This window comes from Arvicanthis niloticus, chromosome 14 (genome assembly GCF_011762505.2).
Source record: "Arvicanthis niloticus isolate mArvNil1 chromosome 14, mArvNil1.pat.X, whole genome shotgun sequence".
Taxonomy (NCBI): Eukaryota; Metazoa; Chordata; class Mammalia; order Rodentia; family Muridae; genus Arvicanthis; species Arvicanthis niloticus.
The window spans coordinates 17,766,937-17,790,586 of record NC_047671.1 but is presented as its reverse complement, the minus strand read 5'-3'; the positions used below and the strand labels follow the sequence as shown (position 1 = coordinate 17,790,586).

The 23,650-nt window shown below is 35.4% G+C and overlaps 1 protein-coding gene across 2 annotated transcripts in view; it reads right to left on the bottom strand.

The window, feature by feature from the left end:
• Dcc (DCC netrin 1 receptor) overlaps window positions 1–23,650 on the bottom strand; it is a 1,059,673-nt gene that overhangs the window by 273,912 nt on the left and 762,111 nt on the right. For both annotated transcript variants that reach the window (XM_034518676.2, XM_076912482.1), the window contains exon 9: window positions 23,228–23,382. In XM_034518676.2, the coding sequence (XP_034374567.1) occupies window positions 23,228–23,382 (155 nt within the window). The remainder of the gene's footprint in view (window positions 1–23,227; window positions 23,383–23,650) is intronic.

Here is a 23,650-nt window from a genome sequence, read left to right as displayed (position 1 = left end):
TTTGTTTTGTTTTGTTTTTTAATGAACTCTCTTTCACCTGACTCCTTAGGCACTAGGTGGCAACTTTGCAGAGGAACAAAAACCCATCCTGGGATCATAACTTTGGCACAAGACGGTATGGATCTCTCCTTTGTCCTGAATGAAGCACATGAGAATCTGACAGTGCCACTGGGAGGTCTTTCCTTCAGATCAGTGGCTGTACAAGAAAGAGATATGTGCACATCCACTTATCACTCATGGAAAACAACCATCAACTTTGTCATCAACAATCTTGAGGCTTGGGAACTGGAGAATAAGATATTTCAAATTCATAGCCATTTCCCGCAGGCATTGTAAAGAAATACATTGTAGGGGTATATGTAGCGTTGGCTTGTAAGCCCTGAGAATGAAATGAGGTGTTCCTTCCAGCTGGTCTCAAAGCACAATCTAGATTCTCTTCTAATGGAAGCAACTATCAACAGGTTATGCACAAAACTTACTACACAGGTATTGTCTTAGAATGTTGTTTCACATAGATAAAATTACTGGTGAAAATATCAATCCTGTCCTTACTGAGTAACCTAAAGCATATTATGCCATGTAGTCCTTATTGATTAGACAATATAGGTGATTATTTAATACAAATGATCACTGATGTCTTTCAGAATCATGATAAGCATAAGGGTGGAATATGCATGTATCTATGTGAACCCGTGTGCTTTGTAATTGATATTTATGCTTATTAAATGCTGTTGAGTACAGAACATCAGGCTGTTAATACCCTAACTTGGACCTAGTTGCCATGGATAGTGCCAACGCTCATCATTTATTCATCAGTTGTATTTGTCTATATTGCTAATGGCCATTGGACAGTATTCAGGGAAGACATGGGCATGGACTTTTAGGAGAATTCCAAGCAGATATAACAGACACCAGAAGTGCCAAGGATCATTCAGAATGTTTGTTTCAAGTGTTTCACTGGCTGCCTGACAATGGAGAACATTTTCTTTGCTAGGGTGATGTCTTAATGTTAAGTCTTATATCTTACTAGACCTTAAAATATTATTTAAGATTTTATAACATGGGAAGAATATATTAAAACATCACAGGCTTAAATAACTGAATATATTTATATAGAAAAATTAAAACCAATTAAGCATAGTTCTCACCAAAATTCCATACTCTGAATGAGATTAAAGTAGCTCCTTCCTGGTGTCACTAGAGATTCAGATGAGCTTTGAGTATTTATTATTCATAGTAGTGCCACAAATTCAATTGTAAGAGTTTATAGTATTTTGTTTTATATTTTAGTCCTATTTATATGTATGAATTATATGTTCTTGCTTGTGAATTATGGGTGTATATTTATACATACATGAGAATGAATGCAAAACAATTATGCCTGTATCAGGTACTTTCCTAGAAAATATGTTGAAATAGAGTTTATGTAGTATCACATACATGATATGTGCATATGAGCTACAAAGAAGAGAAAAATTAAAAGGAATACTCACAAATATTCAAAAGCCAGTATTAGATGTGAAATCAATACACTTAGCAGTTCCAGCCTTCCGTATCATTACCTTTTAGTATGTCAGTCAAGAACCTTAATGGGTTTAACTGTTCATCATTTCCTAGATGTGTTTAACACGGATCCCCTTGTACAATAATTTGTGGCAAGCTGCATCTAATTTCTTTCCATCTCAGTTCAAGCTACCTATTTCTTCAAAACTGAAATGACTTTAGGACAGAGGCATAATCTATGCAAGTAACACATCAATCAATGTCAATCTAACCAACTACATTTTAAAATTTTAATATTGTATTATGGTAGAAATTCTATGTAATACCTGTGTCTAAGGACAAGTTAAATAGTTACAGTGCAGTGAATGAAATATATTAGATGTCACTGTTTCACTGGGATCAGAAATTTGTGATTATATACAGTTATATGTATTATAGGATAACAAAGCATTTCATGGTAAGACCTTGATATATATTAATCTTCGAGTGACATATTAGTCAAATATTTAATCAAAATCAATCACATGCAATACAATCGTCCTGAGGACAGGATGGGAGGGAGAAGCAAGTAGAGGGTGAGAAAGGGAGAGAGAAGTAGGAGAGATAAAAAAGAAAAGGAGAAAGAGGGAGCCATGTTTTAATGAACTACAATAAAATGGTTATAGATGCCAGGATGACCATCAGAAAATATGGTATTCTTCCCTAATTCAGCTATAGTCTGCATTTGTTATTAAGTAATTTATGAGCTTTTTGATGGGGTATTCCTTTTATCAAAAAAAATGACTATTTGAAGGTGTGTGTCCATAGTTTCTGTCATCTGGGTTCATGAGTCTATGAATGGCAATGACTAATGTGTTAAAATATATCAGGCTGCTTTTGTTCTAAAAACAAATCAGTGATTTACTCTCTTACAATTTTAATTACTGATTATTAATTATTTTAGGATGGGAAATGATAATCAATTCAACTCAGAGACATCCTCCAACCTTTATATATTAATCATCATCATTATTATTTATATATGGATGCACAGTAGTTGTGTATTTGCTGCCCATAGACATCAGAAGAGAATGCTCAAGCTCCTGGAATATGGAGTGACAGATTGGGAACTGCTGTGTAGGTACTGCATATTGAACCCGTGTTCTCTGCAAAAGCACTGGGTGCTCTCAAGAGCTGAGCTATTCTTTCAGACCTATCTTCAACTTTTCATCAAAGAATAGTAATTAAAATTGATGTGTGTTTATAGTAGCTCCTTTTCACCTTTTCAAGTACAAGCATTTTAAAAGGATTCAGTTCATCTGGCCATACCCAATAGAGTTTTAAATGTTATACTCTTGAACAAGAAGTCATTTATCATATGTACAGTTATTTTATTTGTATCCTTTCCTTTTCTTTGTCATATCTTTTCAAGTATCTGGTTACCATATGGTTTCCTAAATTCCAAAAGCCTAACTTATTTTTTTATTCAGTCTGTGTAATCTAAAATCTTGGGACTTTCAAAAATCTGTCCCAAACAAGAATATGAATTTAAAGGTTTCAAGGAAATGGTTAAGGAAGATAAAGGCATGCCACAGCCTAGAGAACACTGGCTGAGCTAATGTCTTTCAGCTATTATACTGATGGTTCTCAGCTGGAAATCTGAAATGAAGACAAATGTTAGTGTCAGCGAATATGTAGTTGAACATCTGAATATTTAAAGTTTTTTCTTTTAAATGATTGTAACGTACAATGAGTTCTAATGTTCCTAAATTGTCAATTTAACAGCTATTACTCTTGAAGAACCAAAGAAATGCCTCATTCTAAAAAAAAAAAAAATTAAAAAGGCATTGTATGTGTTGTCATTCAAATAATGATCCATAAGTCATATCCCCTCAAGTCAGGACAGAAATCTGAAGATGACTCTCTTTATCTGCTTAATAATTTAAAATTGATTTGGGGGTGAGTTTTAAGGATGATAACAAGCAATCTAAGAAATCTTCTGTAGTGATCTGAACAATTTTACACGCAAAATTCTCTTCCTTTTAGCAGAAATTTCTACTGCCAATGATTTGCAAAAGAACATTTCACATGCAACTCATTTCTGAAACTATTCACAATTATTGATAATAAAGTGAATGCTTTGATTGCCTCTTGATTTTTTAATCCTGTAGTTAACAGGTTTAGTAATATTTCTATGAAATCTGTTTCTATCCCATGCATAGGAAATGCAACATCAGAAAGTCTACTAGCAATGTAATTATCACCATAATGAAACTTGACTGAACTATGCATATTTAGGTGATATGATGGTAATTTGGCAAGGAGGAACAAAAAAGGAGGGGTGTAGGTTTCTAGTAAGAAACCACAGAAGTGTTAAAGGTTTCACCTGGAGAAAACAATTATTAATTTTGCTTTTAGTTTTAAAAGGTTCTTTTCTGCTAATGTATGTTATACTTAATAGTAAGATTGTATTTTTAGCCACACATAAACAGTGTACAGATACAGCTACATAAGAATCCACATAATGTATGACATGTCTAGCATAGAACCTACATATTACTTATGAATATGTAGGTGTGACTATATATATATATCCTAATAATTACACACACACACACACACACACACACACACACATATATATATATATATATATATATATATATATCCTAATACTTACATTGATTAATGGGTATGACAACATGATAATATACTACTAGGAAGATACCTCAAAACTTTCACTATGGCAACACACTATTAACATTTCTGCAACAAGCATATAAATTATATTGAATTTCAACGTTTAAAACATTGCCAGGAAGTGACAATTGTGGTCAATATTCCTGAATCTGTTGAAATTATCCAACATTATTTTTATTTAATAACTATTATTTATTTACTTTCTGTATAAATGCTTTGTCTTCATGCTTATGAACAAAGTATGTCCATAGATCCCAAGGAAACCAGAGAGAATGCTGGCTCCACTGAGAGTGGAGTCAGAGAAGATTTTAAGTTGCCTTGTGGTTGAAGGAATTAGACCCAGGTCCTCTGGAAGAGCAGAGTGTGCTCTTAATCACCAAGGCACCTATCCAACCTCCGTTTAAATTGTAATCCATTTAAATTGAGGATTTATAAGGTAACTGCTTTTGTGATCTAGAAAATGTAAATACAGGATTAAAAACTGAGAAGCAAAACTAAGTTTCAAAACTCATGCAATATGTATACGTCAGTGGCAGCTTTAGGTTATATAAACCTGATTATGCTGACTGATTATATTATCCTGATTATAGTAAACCTGATTACGTAAGTTCAATCAATCTGTAGAACCTTTAGCATGAACGTGGTCTTTTCAAGAACCTCCCATTCACTCCATAGTAAAAATAACATAACATATTAACTAACATAGTAAATACTAACATAAAACTGAACATATTGTTCAAATTCAAGTCCAGGGAAAAAATCTCCAATTTACCAAAAAAAAAAAAAAAAAAAAATTGATTTTCAGCAGGGCTATGAAGGGTTTATCCCCTCCAGATAAGCTGGGTCTTATTTATTTCCCATTGCAACTAGAAATTTTACATTCAAGGAACAGCTAGCTTTGAAGTTTAATTGTGCTTTATATTTTCATCCTTTGTGCTTTGTCCAGGACTGTGAAATATTTTGAGGCTGATATTTCCTAGGAAAATATCAAAATACAGTAAGCAGGTACAAAAAGATTTGTAGTAGGTTCTTATAGTACTTGATAAGAGTAAATGTCTAAACATATAGTAATTCTAGAAAACAATCTAACAATTAATTATAAGTTATCAGAGAAGAGAAGGCAGAGCCTTGGCTGAAAGCTACTATTGAAAAATCATTTCAGATTTTTATTGGTGGAAAAACATTGATTTTAAGGAAGAGAGAAGAATTTGATGAATCAGGAACCATTAATAAAAATTAATCTAGCGGGTATTGCATGCTGGTTGCCTTTCCATGATAAGCTGGTAAGAAGGGCAGCTACCACATCTCTAGAGGAATGTTTTAGATAATGACGACGTTAGGTAAAACTAGTATGAGAAGCTCTAACTGGAACTAAATGATAACAGAATCTCTTTACAATGGAAGAGTCACAAGTGACACAAGTCACTCTTCACAATGTACAGGGTTGTAGTTAAGTTGCTGCTTTGTTTGATAATACACGATTGGTGACTAAAATTTATTCTACCAAATTAAGAGAAAAATGCGGTATTGCTAATAATACTCAAAGCACAAAACATACCCAGGTTCTTCTCTAAATGTTTGTCTAAAAGTGCAGTTTTAATCAAGTATTATAGCCCTTTGATAGGCAAGGCAAGACGATCATGAATTCATTTCCAACAATACTTGGATATTACCTTGAAAACTATCAACTATGACAAAAGTTTGCTCACAAAAAGTGAATGTTCAAAGGAATTTTCTGAGAAGTCTTGAAGAACTTTAGTCATTTCAAATAGAAATAAGGACAAATACACATTGAGTCTAGAGTAACTGTGAGAGGAAGTGTCAGGAACCAAATACCCAAGTCCTATACCCTGAAGTAAGATCCTTCCTGATATTTAATAATCATGGGGACAAGACACACACACACATACTGTGATCATAACTTTGATCAGGATTACATTACCATATAAAGTTTATAGGAAATCACACACACACACACACACACACACACACACACACACATACACACACACACACACAGCATCCAAAGTAATCCACTGGCTAGTGCCACAGCCTCCAGAAAGAGTACCTGGCTCATTTCCAGCTTCCTCTTCTCTTCCTAATTCCAGGACGGTTAGAAAAAAATGTAAATAGATGTGACATGTGATGGGAAACTGAAGAAAAGTGTACCAGGATATAGTAGTAATCCTCATCAGGATTATGTTAATAAATCACATCCAGCCAAGAGATGCCCTCATCAAATTGCAAAGATCTTTATACAAATAATAATCTAGACTTTCCATCCACTTGTATGTGTCCACAAAGAGTGACTTTCATGGCTTTATTTCCAGAATAGAAAGAGGCCAGGTTATTGTTTCATTCCTTTGGAAGCATCACCTACAGGAAGCATATTGTATGTCCTTTGCTTGCTTCACACTGATTTGAGACTCATATATACTTCAGGATTATATTTCTGCACACAAAAAAATCTTAGCTCTCTATAAATAGATAAGTAACAGAGAAGCAGGTGTCTTCGGCTTATGCACAACCCAGAGTGTTTCCCATGGCGATAATGTAACAAAGTCCCAGCAGCCTTTCTTGAAGTAGGCTTGTACTGCGGTCAGTGCAGGTAGAATCGATATCTGATATTTGTAGTTTTAATAGAGCTATAAAAGACATGTATAGATTGCTTTCATAAAAGAACCCCACTGCCATTTTTTAGAATAGAAAGAAACAGCAATCTTTTCCAGACAGCTAAGTGAACAGATTTTTCTACATAACAACAGAAAGAACCTACCTTAGAATATACTATCTCTTTGGGGATGCAATTTACTGTTTATCTTTTTCTATCCTTTAAATGCTAAGCAACTGCCTTGGATAAACTGTCTGTTTGGGGAGTGACTATAAGTTAAGGGAAACATTTAGACTTTTATTCTCTGAACATATGTTCCCGATAAGTCAGATGTTCTGATACAGCAAGTGCCAGAAGGTCCCATTCAATTAATATTTGATATCAAAGGCTAGCAGAAATATGTATAACTTCAGGAGTCAGGGACCATAGGTCCAAATCTATAAACTTCACTCAGACTATGTGGACAAGGTCAAGATTTTTAAAGTCTTTGAACTTGAATTACCTTATTTTAAAAGATGGGGTTCATATAGGTCCTATTTTGATATAAAGATATATATTAACCTATTCATGATTTATAATAAAAATAAAATTCTTGTTAAATATTAACTGAATTCTGTAGTGTGTCAGAAATTATGATAATTGATGGCTAACACAATACATTTGTTTCCATAAGACTAATAGTCCAAGGAGGCAAGAAGAACCATGAAGAGTCAAGAGCAAGAGAGTCTAACATGGAAAGGAATGCTAAAATTGCCAAGGAGCGAAGCAGTCTCTAAAAGCCCAACTCTTTCCCATCTTTAAGACTCACAAAAGAATTGATGGGTTTTGGTATTCTGTGATCAATCTACAATATGGAGTAAATTTAAAGAGATAAATGTGGGCATTGGAAGCATAGTGGTTAAATGTTCTGGAATTTTAAAGAAAGAGAAATTCAGCCTTACCCAGAATGATGTTTGTGGTGTTGAAGAGACAGAGATTTAGATAGCATCATTAAGAATTTCAGTTGATAGAAGAGGGATGGCTAGGGAGATTTCAATCACAACACCTAAAGGACCAACCTGCATAGCTGGTAACTTGAGTGCTATTGTCTGAGATGAGAAACCTTGCAACACACAGAACTGTCCCCCTGCACCCTATGTGTATGTGAAAGCTATGTAGGGTGTGTGAGTGACTACCAGAGCTTCTGTCTCTTATTGTGTTCCCATTGCTACATCATGCACTCAGAGGATTTCTCTTCTGCCCTGATTATAATCCTAGCTAGACCGCCTCTTCATCTATCCTTCTTGTTAATTTTCTTGTGTTCCTATTTAGTTAATTTCTATCTCTATGTTTATGAATGGACCTACCTACAAAAGATACTTAGTGTCTATTTATCTCCTCTGGTCTTTTCTTTCTTTTTTCTATATAAAGTCATTGCTTTTCAGGAACATGGGCTGGGCATTTCTGTTTGATTTCTCCTTTATTCTCTGCCTAAGTTAGATCCTGTAAACTTAAACTTTGATCACTTTTAAGGCATTCAAAATAACTGCCATAAGTGATAGATGAGTCTCTCCTATGATACTTTTTCCATCTGTGCACCAGCTCTGCATGTTGAAATGTTTCTCTTCTTCACTTCCTTGATGCTTGGAAAGGGACAGAGAGATTCAAGATCATTCCTAAAACAGCTACAATAAACATTCCAGTTACAATGAACCTGGACAGACATCTGACCTTGAAGATCCTGAAATTAATATTCATACCGTGACTCCGCTGACATTTATCTCCATGAAGCACCTTTACTGCCCATACACATACATGCTTCCTAGAGAAAGCCTGATAATCACAAAGGGCCAAAAACCTGGCTGTCCCATATCACCAGGAAGCATCTAAAAGGCTCTCGGTCTGTTGACTGAACCGCCCTGAGGATTAGGTTTATTTTATTTTCGGTATTCAAAAGATAAGAAGTTTATTAACCACTTGGAGGATTCAGGCTTGTTCAGAGATAGCAGCAGCAGGACAGACTTGGGTAGTAAATCAGAGTTGAAGACTTAACACAGTTACACTAGCCTCCTGCACTATGCCTAAACAGCTTTCTCTTTCCCTAAGCTGTTGCCTTGGTGTATATACCCAGGGATGTATAAAGAATGACTGATATCAAATGAATGACATGACTCTAATTTGCACTCAAAAAACACTAATTTTTATCTTGAATAAAGGAGGACTAAAGTCAGGAAAGTTCTGGTGATGTATGAGTTTATAAGTGATTATTTGGTATGTGTGTCTGGGGAGGGGTAGGTTCAAACTTTAGATCTCAACAACTTTGAAACTCAATTTAATATAATATTGGCAAAATTTTAAACTTCTCCTTAGCCTGAATGAGCCACAAAATACACATGTAAGCCATTTCCATGTAAAAGAAACATGTGGTCCATAAGAGCTCATAGGTAGCCTAAGACATCTAGCAAATTTGTTGAGAAGATCTGATGGGATTAAAATTATTTGTAAAACTACACATTCACTCAGATTGAATGTATTGATTAACTATTGATAACAAAAATTTAATGGTATATTTTATACCTTTATACTACATTATATCTGCTTTAATTATAACAACCCTTAGTTGAGGAAAGCCAACATCCAAGTTGTCAGTATTCACTGTGATTACAGGCCATCTATACTGGAAGATATAGTCAACTCTAGTAGATCAACTAGGAACCTTTGTACTGGGAATGAAGGAAATGATTAAATATTTCCAAAGAGGTAGACAACAATGAAGACATACAGCAAATCATATTCTAGGTTAATAAGCTATTTAAGCTGCTACTTTTAAATACCCAAACCACGAATGATATGTCAAAAGCAGTATCTTGTTATCTGTACTTAAGTATTTTGTTTTCTAGTGCATCAAACTACTGGAAATAAAAAAATGCATTTCTGATAATCCTAAGCATGTTTTAAAAATACAAGTTGATTAACCCCTAGAAAAAAATAAAATGATTTTATTTCACTGCAAAATACTAATGAAACTTAGCTAAGTGAAGACCTTTGGGTTAAGAGTAACAAATAAGTGTTCAATATGTTCCTCTAACATTTAGCATATCTCACCCAAGTTATTATAATCCCAATAATGTCAGGCTTTTACAAATGCATTGTAGATAGGATTTCTGTAAAAACTTTTCACAATGGTGAATTGTTGTTAATTTTATGTCATTAAAGAGGTATTTTTAAATTGAAGTTAACTTTGAGTTTTGTTTTCTCCAAAATTGTCATATTTGACCTTAGTTTGTGTACACACAGCCCTGTGGTATGACTGTTATCAAACCCAAGCTCTGGTTCCATTAGTTTTGTCATATTTAATTCTGTCAAAGCAGTCCAAGACTTGGTTTGATCCAGAATTCTGGCTCCGAGATTGTTCTCCAAGTACAGAAAATCTACCTTGGTTAAACTCAATAGATATTAAGATAACGGCATGTGATTGTTGTATAGGATCATAACTTTTGAAATTGTGAGGCTCAGATGTGAGCACCGATATCTGGGAAGATTTTAAATGTTTATGTGAAATTTTTATACATGTGCATATCCATCCCATTTCTTCCTCTCCAATTCCTCCTCCATCCTCCTCACCATATTCCCATCCAAATGAATCTGCTCTTTCTTCTTTCTTCCTTCCTTCCTTTCTTTCTTTCTTTCTTTCTTTCTTTCTTTCTTTCTTTCTTTCTTTCTTTCTTTCAAAAAAACCCACTGGTTTTCTTTCTACCTGTAGGTACATAGCTATACAATAACAACAACAACAACAACAAAAGTCTTGAGCTCCTTCCAGAACAGTAGCCATTAACTGCCACTAGCTCCTCAGATAGAGTTGGACTTCTTGAACTCCTCCTGCATTCCTAAGGTCATCACTGTAACCTCCAGAGTTCATAGCTGGAAAGGGTGTTGATGATTTTCCCACTTGGTAGTTGGATATCACTGTCAAATGCTATGAATCATGTTAGGTTGGCGTGAAGCTTCCAAGTGAATAGGAGCTTGATTCTCCCATGTCCCCTGATTTATCTAGGTGCTGCCTTCAGTGCCTGGTGTTTAATACCAAGTTCTAGATGGTGACCAAGAGCAAGAGCAATAGTCTGCAAATTTTTTTGGTTAGGAAATCTATGTGAGCGCATTGAACAATTTGAAAACTGTCACTGGACATTTTATGTAGCAGCTTATGGTGTCTGCGAGAGGCATCGTCCTACTGTGTGCTCTGTGACAGTATAGTTCTACCTGACAGCATTGCAGGGTCTGTATCAAGCAGATTATGTTCACTTCCTAGTTTCATTACCAGCTTAGTTTTCAGTCCTTGATGTTGATGAAGTCCTAGGACCTACAGGTCTCCAAGAGTTTATGAAAAGAACACATAAAATATACTCTTAAGGACCCTAGACATGTCACAATACCAACATTCTTTGTTCTGTTGTTTTTTCTAAGAGCAGAAAAGTGAACATATTTGAAAATATAAAAGTCAACACATTGATTCATTTAAAAGTTTTTCTTGAAAGATAAAAACTAAGCCTATTCTAAATTATTAAAGCCAAATTATTAGTTTATTGAAAAGAAGCATGATGTGCTTACTCCTTGATCAGACTACATTCAGTCTTTCTAACAATTTTGGTAGGGTGACATAATGTGTTGAAAAGGTTTGCCCAGATCCACGTGGTCTTGGAATCATAGAACATGCCCTTCTTTGGAAGAAGATCTCTGCAGATACAATTAGCATAACTGATGTGAGCCCTAAATCCAACATGAGCACTTCCATTTTCAAAGGAGGGAAAAATGCTCAGATTCAGAATTGGGAAGACTATGATGGGAAGATCCTGACAGAGTCTAACCTGTTGTAGACATTTGCCAAGATATGTCTTTCCTTGCCGGGATACACCAGCAGCTAAGAAATTATAAGAAAAGAATTTTTATTCCTCTAGAACCCAGAGAAGAGTGTGGCCCTACTAACACTTGGACTCTATACATAAAGGCTTAAGATGGTGAGAAACCTATTTTTTAAGCCACATAGTATGTGATGGTTTCTTAGTCAGCAGAGACACTATGATCACCCTAATTAAAAAAAAAAAAAAGTATCAGAATGTGAAAGTCATTTTCTTAAGATAGATAGGATAGCTCAGTCTGGAACCCAGGGGCCATTGCTTAAAATGTTGTCCCAGCATTAGGAAAAGAAACTGCAGTTATTTCCAGCCAGCCACATAACACAAAAGGTTCTGAATCCAGAATCTAAGCCTAGGCCTCAAGAGCCCACCAGGTTTGATCTATCTCTTTCAAACGTTAAGCTCTATAGATGCAAAGTTTGTTCTTTCTGATGCTCAATGCTTAGTAGCTACAATTTCAAACCCTTTATGGGTTCAACTGAATACTTGGTACTGGGTAAATCTTTTAGAATCTGGGCACCAAAAATTTAGAGTTTCTCTTCTACCACCTGTGCCTGACATTTGGAAATGGCTAAAAGAAAGGGGATGCTGAAAGTCAGGAGCCAAATGTTTCTTTAATTCTGTAGCATTCACTTGGCTCTAACCCAGGCTTCTGCCTATATGATTGGAATACAGAGATGGAACAGTCAGTTTCAACCTATAGATCATTGTGATTGGCATCCCATTAAATTTGCCTCCAGTTTAATGAACACAAGAAAAGTACACATCAGACAACAGGCAAGCTCTCAGCTAACACCCCTGTTGGCATTGACCTGACACTTTTGGATTGGATCTGTATAAAATCTTGGCAACTGGAAAACTGGGCTGAAGATCTGAAACCTGCTTTTAGTCCATTCTTTCTGGTATCAGGCACATCAAATTACACCTTACAGGGATGACAGGGAGGTTTGTGAAATAAGGAGACTTCCCCATGTTCACAGCACTGTGCATGTGCACTTGACTGCAACTTATTCACAAGGGACATGCACAGAGACAGATAATTAACAAGCTACTGCATTAAAAAACAAAACATAAAAAACAAACAAAAAGCAAAAAATAGACTTCATGTTTTCAAGTTACTGCCTATCTTTCTATCAATTTAGAGGCTATATTGCATTTCACTGGTCATTAGCCTGGTTGCGGGTGGGTTTTTATTTGTGTTCCTAGTCAGATTACTTAGTAATTTGTTTGAGCTCATTGTGCAAATGAATACTCAAAATCTTCACATACTCAATAGTTAAACCTAGCAAGTAAAAAGTATTCAGATTTGTTATTCAGATACCTTCTCTCTCAAGACACCTTATGAATTGGTCTTTCCCCTCAGTTTTCAAATTTCAACAATTAATTATTTTCTGAAAACTGAGGCTTATAAGTAATCCAAATTCCTGTATTTTCTCCAGTCCCACATCCAGCAACATGCCTTATTCTTATCCCACCAAAAAACCTTCAGTCCAACCAGCTCTCCAATTCCACTACTGTGGAATCCTAAGTGATCTCCAAGATTCCATTTAATCTTATATCAAGCCAGACCCTCCTGCTCAGATGCTCTCACAGGGGAGTTAAAGCCTTATTCCAAGGATCTCCAAGCAGAGCCTGCCACCTCACAAACCCCTTGCTCATCTTCCCGTGGTACAGCCCAGACTTCTTTAATTTCCCCCTCCCCCCCCCCACCAACCTATGATGCTGGAAAACACTATTGGCTCTGTCCAAGATTACCCCTGATCAGAACCAGTATCACCCCAGATTCAACAAGGCATTTAATTAAATCATCCTGTCTCAGAGACACTGTCCTTTTCTAGTTATCTATAGGTTCCTAATTTTGCTTGTCCTGCAGCAGGCTTGTCATTCCTCGTGCTTTCACCATTTTCTTGTCTCTCTCTATCACTGCAGTACAGACTTTACAAGGATAAGTACTTTGTTGTTAATGAACTGCCAATTACCGGTTTCAAGAAATAGAGTGGAGCTCACAAGGCATACAAAATGATTATTTGCTGATCGAATAAATGAATGAAACAAATAGATGGATGAATGAGTGAGTGAATGAATGAATGACAGGTTAACGTTCTAACTTAGAGATTAAAAGCAAGGGCTTATGCAGGCTAAAAGACATAGCCATAATGAGTTTGCCAGGAGAGAATGTTATGCTTAGAACTATTTACTGAACAAATTAAAGGAGAAATAAAAGAGACTTAAACAATCCTAAAGAAACAGGGGAACATTTCATATTAACATGATCATATGAATAATTATAATTAAGTGATGGAATAATGGAAAATTATAACAGTAACAACATTGGGGGGCTGTGAACTTGGTGAAAGCGGGACATATCTCTCAAGTCATCTAAACTGCCAAGTGAAGGTGGACGGAGGCATTCCAGCTTGAAAACCTTTTTTTTTTTTTTTTTTTTTTTTTATTCCTTATGACATAGCTACAGGATGGGCACTATCTTCATTTTCCATATGATGTGGCAGACTTACAGTATCAAATCCCATGCAGTTATGGAGTAAATGAAAGAGCTTGGCTGGCTCCTGACCCATTGTGTACAGACATTTTTCCCACTATGTTTCCATTCCGTATGGTTTCAGCTCAGGTTACATATTTTAAAAAGGAGACCATGCATGGTCTCTGGCATTGGCTGTGACCTCATAGTTCCTCAGCCCGACTTCCATATGGTGAGATGATAAAACACCCTTGATCATTTACCTCTAGGAACTAATGACAACAATTTAACTATTATTTCAACACCTATAGCCATATGGAGTAATTGTCATCACCTGAAAATCTTTCACTTTCAAATCAGGGCAATTCCCCTGCCTGTAAAAGGTTCTGTGATCAGAAACTGTGTCCCTACTTAACTGAGTATATCTACTTTTTGCCCCCTGGCAGGGAGGAAGATTGTACTAAAAGGGAATCTATTTCCATGGAATAGGAATCACTGTGCCCATGACTATGTCTGCAAGACATTATCTTCCAATATAGACACAGTAAATTTATCAAAGTAATAAAATGCAAGGGTTTCAGATTTAAAGAACAATCATTCATCCTTATTGTTTTGGGAGGAAAACATTTACAGTCTCCCACTTATGTAGCAATCAGAATAGAATCTACCTTTAAAAGCATCTGTAGAGAAGTGATTTAAAAGTGAGATCTATTTAATTTTGATTGGCTCTTTTATCAGTTGGTCATGCTTTGTCTTCCTTTACAACCCTCCTCCCTTTATCCTTTGTGCCCTTCCTCTTTTCTCCTTTCTCTCTACACCAAGGGTGAGCTGAAGAAACAATCAACAGGGTTTAGAGGAATCCCATGAGATAAGAGATAATTTTTGCCACTTGTACATCTGACAAAGGATTACTATACATTATATTTATATAATTTTAAAAAATAGAACATTCAGACTGTCTTGGTACTTATGATACTTTTGCAACTGTCTCTGGGTACTCTGACTACAGGTGTGATCCAACATGCTGGTCTCATGTTCTAAACTATTCCACAATCATGAATACTAATGCTATTATGTTTTGTGCATAAAACTACAAATAAATTATACTGATTTTGTACTAGTTTTAGGGATACTAACTTTATACTCACAAGAATAAATACAACCCATCACCAAGTATGATAAGAGTTTATTTTACAAGTACATTATCAAAACAGAAGGACTACTAATTTCTTGGATTTTTCTACTCTTTTAGGTTATTGCTTTGATTCCAAGATTCATGTTGAGATGACCTTGAAGACACTATTATGAAGTGCTGCATTTGAGGACAAAATTTTGGCCCAGGCATAATTAAGAGATTAATGTTTTTTATAAGACCTGAAATAAAGCAGCTCACTGTCAGCCCTTTCCCCAGAATTTTGCCCTGTATTCAGTTCTATACTGAGAAGATATATCGTGTTTCTTACAGAGATTGTGACAAAAAAATTCATATTGAAAGCAAAGGCTTGATCTCAGCAGACACCAAGCCTTCATTTTGTAGCTTCTACCTTCCTGAACTATGGGAAATGCATTCCACTGAAATTACCCAGTCACAGTTACTTTGCTTCAGAAGCAGAGATTGATATAAATTATGTTGGTTTTCTTAATATTTCATCTTCTGCCCTAGGAACTTTATTTTTTATTTTGTGTTCCATCTTAAGAAGTCTTGAGACATTGACGTTTGATAAAATATTGCATCAATTGTGTTTAGACAGAAGTGCTCTTGCAACTAGGAAGCACAGTAACACAATTGTGTGTAAATGTGGTCTATACTAAGTACATGTTAGTGTATTTACAGCAGCAGGGGCTTCTATTATAGTCACAGAGCTTTGAAAAATGGGTGTGGTGCCCTGACTGGGATTTCTATCCTCATTTACTAATTCAGTGTTCAGACTGGCCCCATGTGAGGTAACATCCTACAATCATGGAATAATTGCTCTCAAGTGTCCAGTACTGAAGATACTGGTAAAAAAGAAAGCAGTTTAATCTTGATTTTTAACTTGATTTGATTTTTACCTGTCATTGGTAACTTGAAGTGTAGCCGTTGTGACTTGCTACATGAAAATGAATCGTATTTCATTATAATTAAATATCTATCGATATATGGTTCACAGAGTTACCCTATTCCATAGTGTAGGTTGAGAATTTAACATGAAATATTATTGTTGATTATATAGAAAACAAATGTTATTACTGTGAACTCTTAAATACCCCATTCCTCTAAAATTACTGATAATTCTTCCACTAATGTTTGTCATATATATATATATATATATATATATATATATATATATATATATGTGTGTGTGTGTGTGTGTGTGTGTGTGTGTGTGTGTGTGTGTGTGTGTAATCTAATTGACAATTAAATCAAAATGGGTGTCTTATGCCTGTGTCACTAGAATGTTTAGCAATAGGTCTTGCCTGCTATAATTCTAATACTTGAAAATATGGTCTAAATTGAGAGACTTTTTAAATTTATTATCAAAGTCTGTTGGCTGCCAAAAGAGACTAACTAGCCTTTCTTGTTTACATTCTTGCTCTTACTGTCAAGACCTGTGTCTAGACCACCACCAACTTCGCTAGTCATCAACTTTGCACCCATGATTATTTCAAATATTTATTCAAATCACTTTGCACTTCAGTTGTGTTGCAATCAAGATCGTGATTGTTAGAATCCATATCAAGTCATTAAAGAAATTAACCATAGCTCTCTAGCTACCCTTACCTAATGAGGAGATTACAGGTGTGAGCACATCACTTCTTTCACAGTCTGGCTAGTTGGTACTATATTCTTAATTGATTCTCATCACAATGGTATTAGGAGATTTCTGGCTATTGAGTGACTAGTAGATGTCAGGAAGGACCTAGAAACTCTTGTATCATTACATTTCACCTTCACAGCCTGTAAAAATGGGAAATAGGCAATACCTAACTTTATAGACTTCAGAGAAGCTAAGTCCTAACAATGATGGAAGAGCCTCTGGGATGCATACAGTGATACTCACTATTCTGATCATAACTACCATAGAAGCAGAACCCTTCCATAATCAAAAAATAAAGGAGGAAAATTTAACCAGTTATACATTTATGTTGTATATTTGTAAATCAATCAAGTTGAGAGTTTGCTTTCACTATCTTTTCATGTAAAGAATATAGTAGACTTAAGAACATTACTTACAATTCTAAACTACAAAAGAATTTTGCAGAAAATTGTGCTGTGCTCAAGCAAACAGGATTTGTATTGTTACTCAGGCCCTCAAGCCTGTATGTGGTCCATTTTAACATCCTTTGTGATTAAACTGCCTTAATAGCATTTTTTTGGGGACCCCACATAATACAAAAAAGATCACCACATGTGGTCTGAAAAGATTAGACATGTCTTAGGCAGGCAGGGACTTAAATCCTGCCTGATAATACCGTGGAGAAATTACACACCACAAAAGCAAGGGAGACAGGGCAAAGGTTTAGCAAAAGGAAGATATAATCAGAGGACACAAGCCTTCATAAAAATCAAGCTTTTCTATTCCAGGCTATTATTTTATAAACCAGATCTCAGATTGTTGATCTTTCTAAATGATTACAGCAGAATGCATGCACTTGTAGAGACAGTTGTTGATGATTTATATTTCACACAAATTTGCACCAGGCTTTATTCCTTGAAAATACAATTTTCCTAATGGAACTGATTACTCAAATAAAATGAAAGTCTGGACATTAAGTTTGTATAAAAGCGGTGCAATGTCCATATACAATTACTACATTGCATTTAGGAAAACAGCAGTAAAAACAGCAGCTAAATGTAAACCCAGATGAGATCTACTTTAAAGGATAAAATAGTTCTGTTAGTGAAAAATACTGACAAAGTTTCTCTTCTTGTATTTGCATCTCTCAAACTGCAAAATAAAATAGAATTATGTACTTTCTCTAAAAACATAGACTATGATAGTACACATACACAGATACACACACACACACACATATACACAATCACTGAAATGAATGAATGGGAGAGCACTAGATCTCTTGGGTATACCATCTTCCTCAGCATTTGGTGAGTTATTAAGTAATCTTAGTGATGTTTTCATATTGCTCAAATGGCATTTACTGCAGCATCTATTAGCTATAATAATGCAATTTATTTATCATAATGTCTATAATAAATGTAATAAGTGAGTCACAGAGTACTCAGTATAAATGAGTTGACTGATATAGTTCAGTGTCTGCTTTCTAAAGGATATTCTGAATTTACATCCTGCTGACATAGGCTGAATTTTTCCTATCTACACATCTACTCAAGAAAAGATAAATAAGCCAATGGCAACTCCCAGAAAACAGAGTCAAGCCACAGTGCAATACAAAAGTGATCTTTAATTCATACTAATAAAGTATAGCGGCTATTTTAAATGAACTATTCCAAGTGTGAATAAAGATCAAAACAAGAAAATTCTGAGGTCATTATTGCTCTTAATGACAAGTTACTCAAGGCTGAGGTGTGTTTTGAAAGCAGAGGGAATCTTCATTTTCATTCTTCTGAGAAAAAAAAAATTCTTTACATGTTACCACTCAGTTGCATCCATTTGGAAACTTTATATTCTTCAATTGCTTCTTCATAGTATGTGCCAGCTACTGAGTAAAATAAGTGTTTATAGGAGGCAGGGTCTGGTTTATTTATTTGTTTGTTGTTTCTTTTGCAGTACCAGTTGGAATCCATGTCTTTGGGCATGCTGAGTCAGTTCTCAAATGCTGAGCTATAGGGGCAACTCCATTCTGTTGTTTCTTTGAGTGGTTAGCACTGAATAACATTGAAGGCATAATGACAGTACTCTTCTAAAACATCATTGATCTGATGAGGTGAGTGTACAGTGATTATGCATTAAAAATGAACGGATACATAATCATCTCTGTAAACATGCTCCAAAACAGACATATAGCGCTGTGTATGTTGCATTTAAGGACCTCCTGTAGGATCTCTTATTGGGTAGGCTTGACTATTAGATGTGTGGGTTCTTTACTTCCTCCAAGTTCTATGAGCACTGGTAATAAGTTCCATGTAGGCTCCTTCCTTTAAATAGTCTGCATGCTTTAAATAGTCTGGAATAGTATTAGGGACACAGTAGCTATTCACAAAATGTGATTGTAAATTTTAGGCCTCTCTTTGCATTCTACAGTTAAGAGTGCTTGTGAAAACACATAGTTATATAGGTTAATTTAATAATAATAATAATAATAATAATAATAATAATAATAATAATAATAATAATTGTTGCGGCCCGAGCTGCCCAACGTTGGGAGCCAAAATGTTGAGAACCACTCCACCCCACGTTTGGGGGCCAAAATGTCAAGAACGGCTCTATCAATGTTGGAACCCGTACTGCCAAAAGCCTTGGGGGCTAAACTGTTAGGGCCACACACCCCAAGCTGCTCCAGTCCAAGGGTCAGGGTTCAGCAAGAGAGAGAGTGAGGATAGACTCGAAGAATGGAGACCAGACAGAGTGTGATTCAATCCTGTTTATTCTTCAGTCTCTCTTCTTCTTTCCAAGTCCCTAGTTCCAGGTCTCTAGTTCCTAGTACCTAATCCTAGTTCCAGTTGCTAGTCTCTTTCCCAGTTCCAAGTTCTTTCTCCAAGTGCTAAGTGCCTAACACCTAATAATCTGTTCTCTTCCAAGTGCCTAATTCTTACTGATTTCTTCTGTCTGCCTCTCACGTTTTATATGTCTTACTTCTAAGCCACACCTCAAGTCACACCTTTAAGTCATGCCCTTAGGCCTTGTCTCTAAATCTGATCTCTAAGTCACGCCCTTAAGTCACACACCTTTAAGTCTCACACACCCAAGGGAAAATCCTGGGTATCTAAAACAAGATGTTCTCAGAGTGTGCTCAGCTGTTGTAGGCTATTGTAATCAAGTCTCTTATCAGAGTATTTGTCTCAAGATAGCTGCAAGGATGATATCTGCCTTCTGACGGCTCCCCACAAATAATAATAACAATGACATTAAAAATGGGAGACCATGTATCACAGGAAATGTTGCTATTAGCAGCTGTCATCAAATGTCTTTTGGTTTCAGGAATTCAAACGATTGGTGTTTACACAAAGCATAAGATAAAAGAAAACAACAACAAATCAAAATAAACAAAACAAACAAGCATGAAACCCATCTGACTTTTAAAATAGGAAGCTTCAAAATAAGTTTATTGAAGAAAGACAAAACATTGTGTTTTGGGGGAGAAAGCTAGGCTGACTAAACCAGAATTAGCAGAAATACAAAATAATCATGAGCTATTATTCTTAATACTATGTGAAAATAATTCTAGAAAGTATTAAGATTACATATGAATATTTCATATATTGCATGGAAATTTGATAAAAATATCCTTTAAAAAAGGAAAACACAGCCATGTTTAGATTTCACTATTAGAATAATTTATAAGTACTTTCTATTTATAATTTTGAAGGTTTTTATAGTTAGTATGCTTAAAATAAAGTGTGTTGCAAATATATACTCAAGGTAAGACACAAATAAGTATTAACTCCACTTTTAAAATTTTGCATGAAATATGGTTGACCACATTTTTATCATGGTTTGGTAGGCTAAACTTATTTTGTTTTCCTATGCTTATTTTGGAGAACCTAAAAAATAACTTCAAACTATTGTTCACTCCATACACAAACTCATAACCATCTACCTGCCTCAGTTCTTCTCAAGTGTCAGAATCATATGCATAAGCTGCTAACCCAGCTGTACATTGTTTTTAATTTAGCATAATAAATGTGTTGATATAGTAGATAATTAAGGTATAGTTAACATAATGTATGTGCCTGATTTTACTCCATTTTATTGCTCAAAAGTTCTAAATATTCAAAGGCTTTCAATTCTATATATGTGAACTGTAATGGGAGGGTTTGAGTGACAAGGACCCCCCACAAGCTGATATATTTGAATGCTTGGTAACCAGCTAGTGGAACAGTTTAGGAAGGATGAGGAGGTGTGGTCATGGTTGTGTTGAATATGAGGCCTTGTAGGAGGCTATATGGTGTGTTGAAAAAGGTATGTCATTGGTCATGGGCTTTTAGGTTTTAAAAGTCCAGGTCAGAACCATTGTTTTTTTCTCTGCCTGATATTCATGATGCTTATAATCATACACATACACACACACAAACACACACACACATACACACACACACACACATGTACACGCACACATGCACACTCACACAACACACACACACTACATATACCACAGAATAAGCATGGATGGAGGTCAAAAGACCATTTAGAGGAGACAGTTCTCTCTTACCACCAAGGATGGAACTCATGTTATCAGGCTTGATTACAATGCCCTTAGCTGCTAAGCCATCTCCACGACCATTTGTCTAGTTATTTAAATCACTGAAACAACACAACATTCTTTGGAAGAAAATTCTGAGTGAAATTGAAGATCTACATGTGCATGGCTGGAGAGGATGCTTGGCCTCTTGTTTGAAATGACTCTGTGGAGATGATGGGTGCATGATTAATTAGTCTAAAGATTTCAATAATAGCTCAGTGTTTATATCCATGATCCTAAAAGTTACCTACTGCATTCTCCTCAGGATCCTCTGGGCCCTACTTACTGTTGAAAATGTATGCTCACAACACTTTTGAAGTTAATGTCCAGAATATTATTTTTCATAAAGCATTTATAAGATTATTAAGGCTTAACCATTTCTGCTTTCATGAATGATTATTCTATATTGTCTTTGTAATCACAGCAACAAGAAGAAAGACTGTGGATCTTCCCAAGAGTCAATCATCCTCCAGGATTCAGGTGTCTTAATCTACTCTCTCTGGTCTTCACCAGAGTGATATCAAAAACACAAGTCAATGAACTATTTCAATGATTGATTTTGATTTCTTTTAAAGACTGTGTTGTGTTTCTCTGTGTAGCTCTGTCTGTCTTGGAACTCAGTCTGTACTTTGGGGTACCCTCCAAGTCAGAGATATCCCTGCCTGTTCCTCCCAAGTTCTATGATTAAAGGAATGCACCACTACCATCCATAAAATACTGAGGTATTTTTTTTTGCATTTATGTCTAATGAAGTGTTTCTAATTTGTATGTCATCTTTAAAAATATGTCAAATTGTGTTTAAGTGAAACAGGTATTTCCAAAGAGAACATAAACCAATGAAAGCACAAAAACCATAGACTTAGTATTATTAATTGGACAGGAAGATCTGGAATCTGTGTGATGCAATGCACCTTATTATAAGTTCACATTCAATGAAGTTAACTTTTAGATTATAATGCTTTCATTGAATATAAATGAACAAACTGTTCATCATTAATTTTTCCCCTAAAACAGAGGGTAATGATCAACCAAAAGATTGTTTACTCATTTAATTTGCCCCCTAAAACATATGGAAAATGGGTAAGCAAAACTTAACAAAGCAGAGGAATGTTTTATTCTGGGACTCTCAAAATACAAATTATTAAATTTTAAATTGTTAGAGTGTCCAGCTCCTTTATTTTCAGACCATATATGTTAATATGATGATTAAATTTTGAAGATAATGTAGTAAATAGACAAATGTCCATATCCCCAGTGTTTCTGTTCATGTTATGGTAGGTTTTTGAGCATATGTTGTGCATGTTTAAGCTTTGTAGTAATTTCTTGAGATTAAAAGTTCCATGCTATTCAATTTTTTCTTTAATATTAGACACTTCATAAAAAATCTATGAAAAATAAATGAAAGAGGATGATGATGAGGTGGTGTGTCAGCAGGGTAAGGTGTTTTGCAGATGAGAAGCATGGGGGTTTCTGGGGTAAACTGTGCCTTTCCTGTTCATAATTTCCTATTATGGTTTGAGTAAGGTCACTGCCTTATTCAAAATTTAATTCACTTTTTAAAGTGCTTAAGTTAAATGTGTTGCTCCAAAGATCTCCCTTCTATATTGTTCCATCAAAAAAAGGTCTTGGAAAAGGATGCAAGAATGTTGTAGACAGTGAACATAAGTGCTTTAAAAATTGCCCTTCCGTTTTCATACTCACACTCAGGCTGAGTGGCCACCTTGATGGGTTGAGAACTCTCCCCTGGTCCCCACTCATTGTAGGCAACAACTCTGAAGGTGTACATGGCTTCTGGTTTCAAGTTTCCCACAGTAAGCTGAAGGGACCCAGGCTGGGTTGTATTCAAAGCTCGCTCCCTAGGAAATCAAAGTGAAGAGAAATATTATCTTAAGATGAAAGCGTTAGCCCAAACTTTGTTTGGCATACAGGGGTAATGAGCAACCAAAAGGTTGCTTATTCATTTAATGTTGACTCTGGGATAAAATTCAGGCATTCCAAGGTTGATTATGAAAATTAAACGAACAGAAAGGGCCCATGGGTGGACATTGCAAAGTTTGAGAGAGTTTAAGTCACCATCTTTCTCATGGCACCTTGCAAATTAAACATTTTAAAACTTAGTTTTCA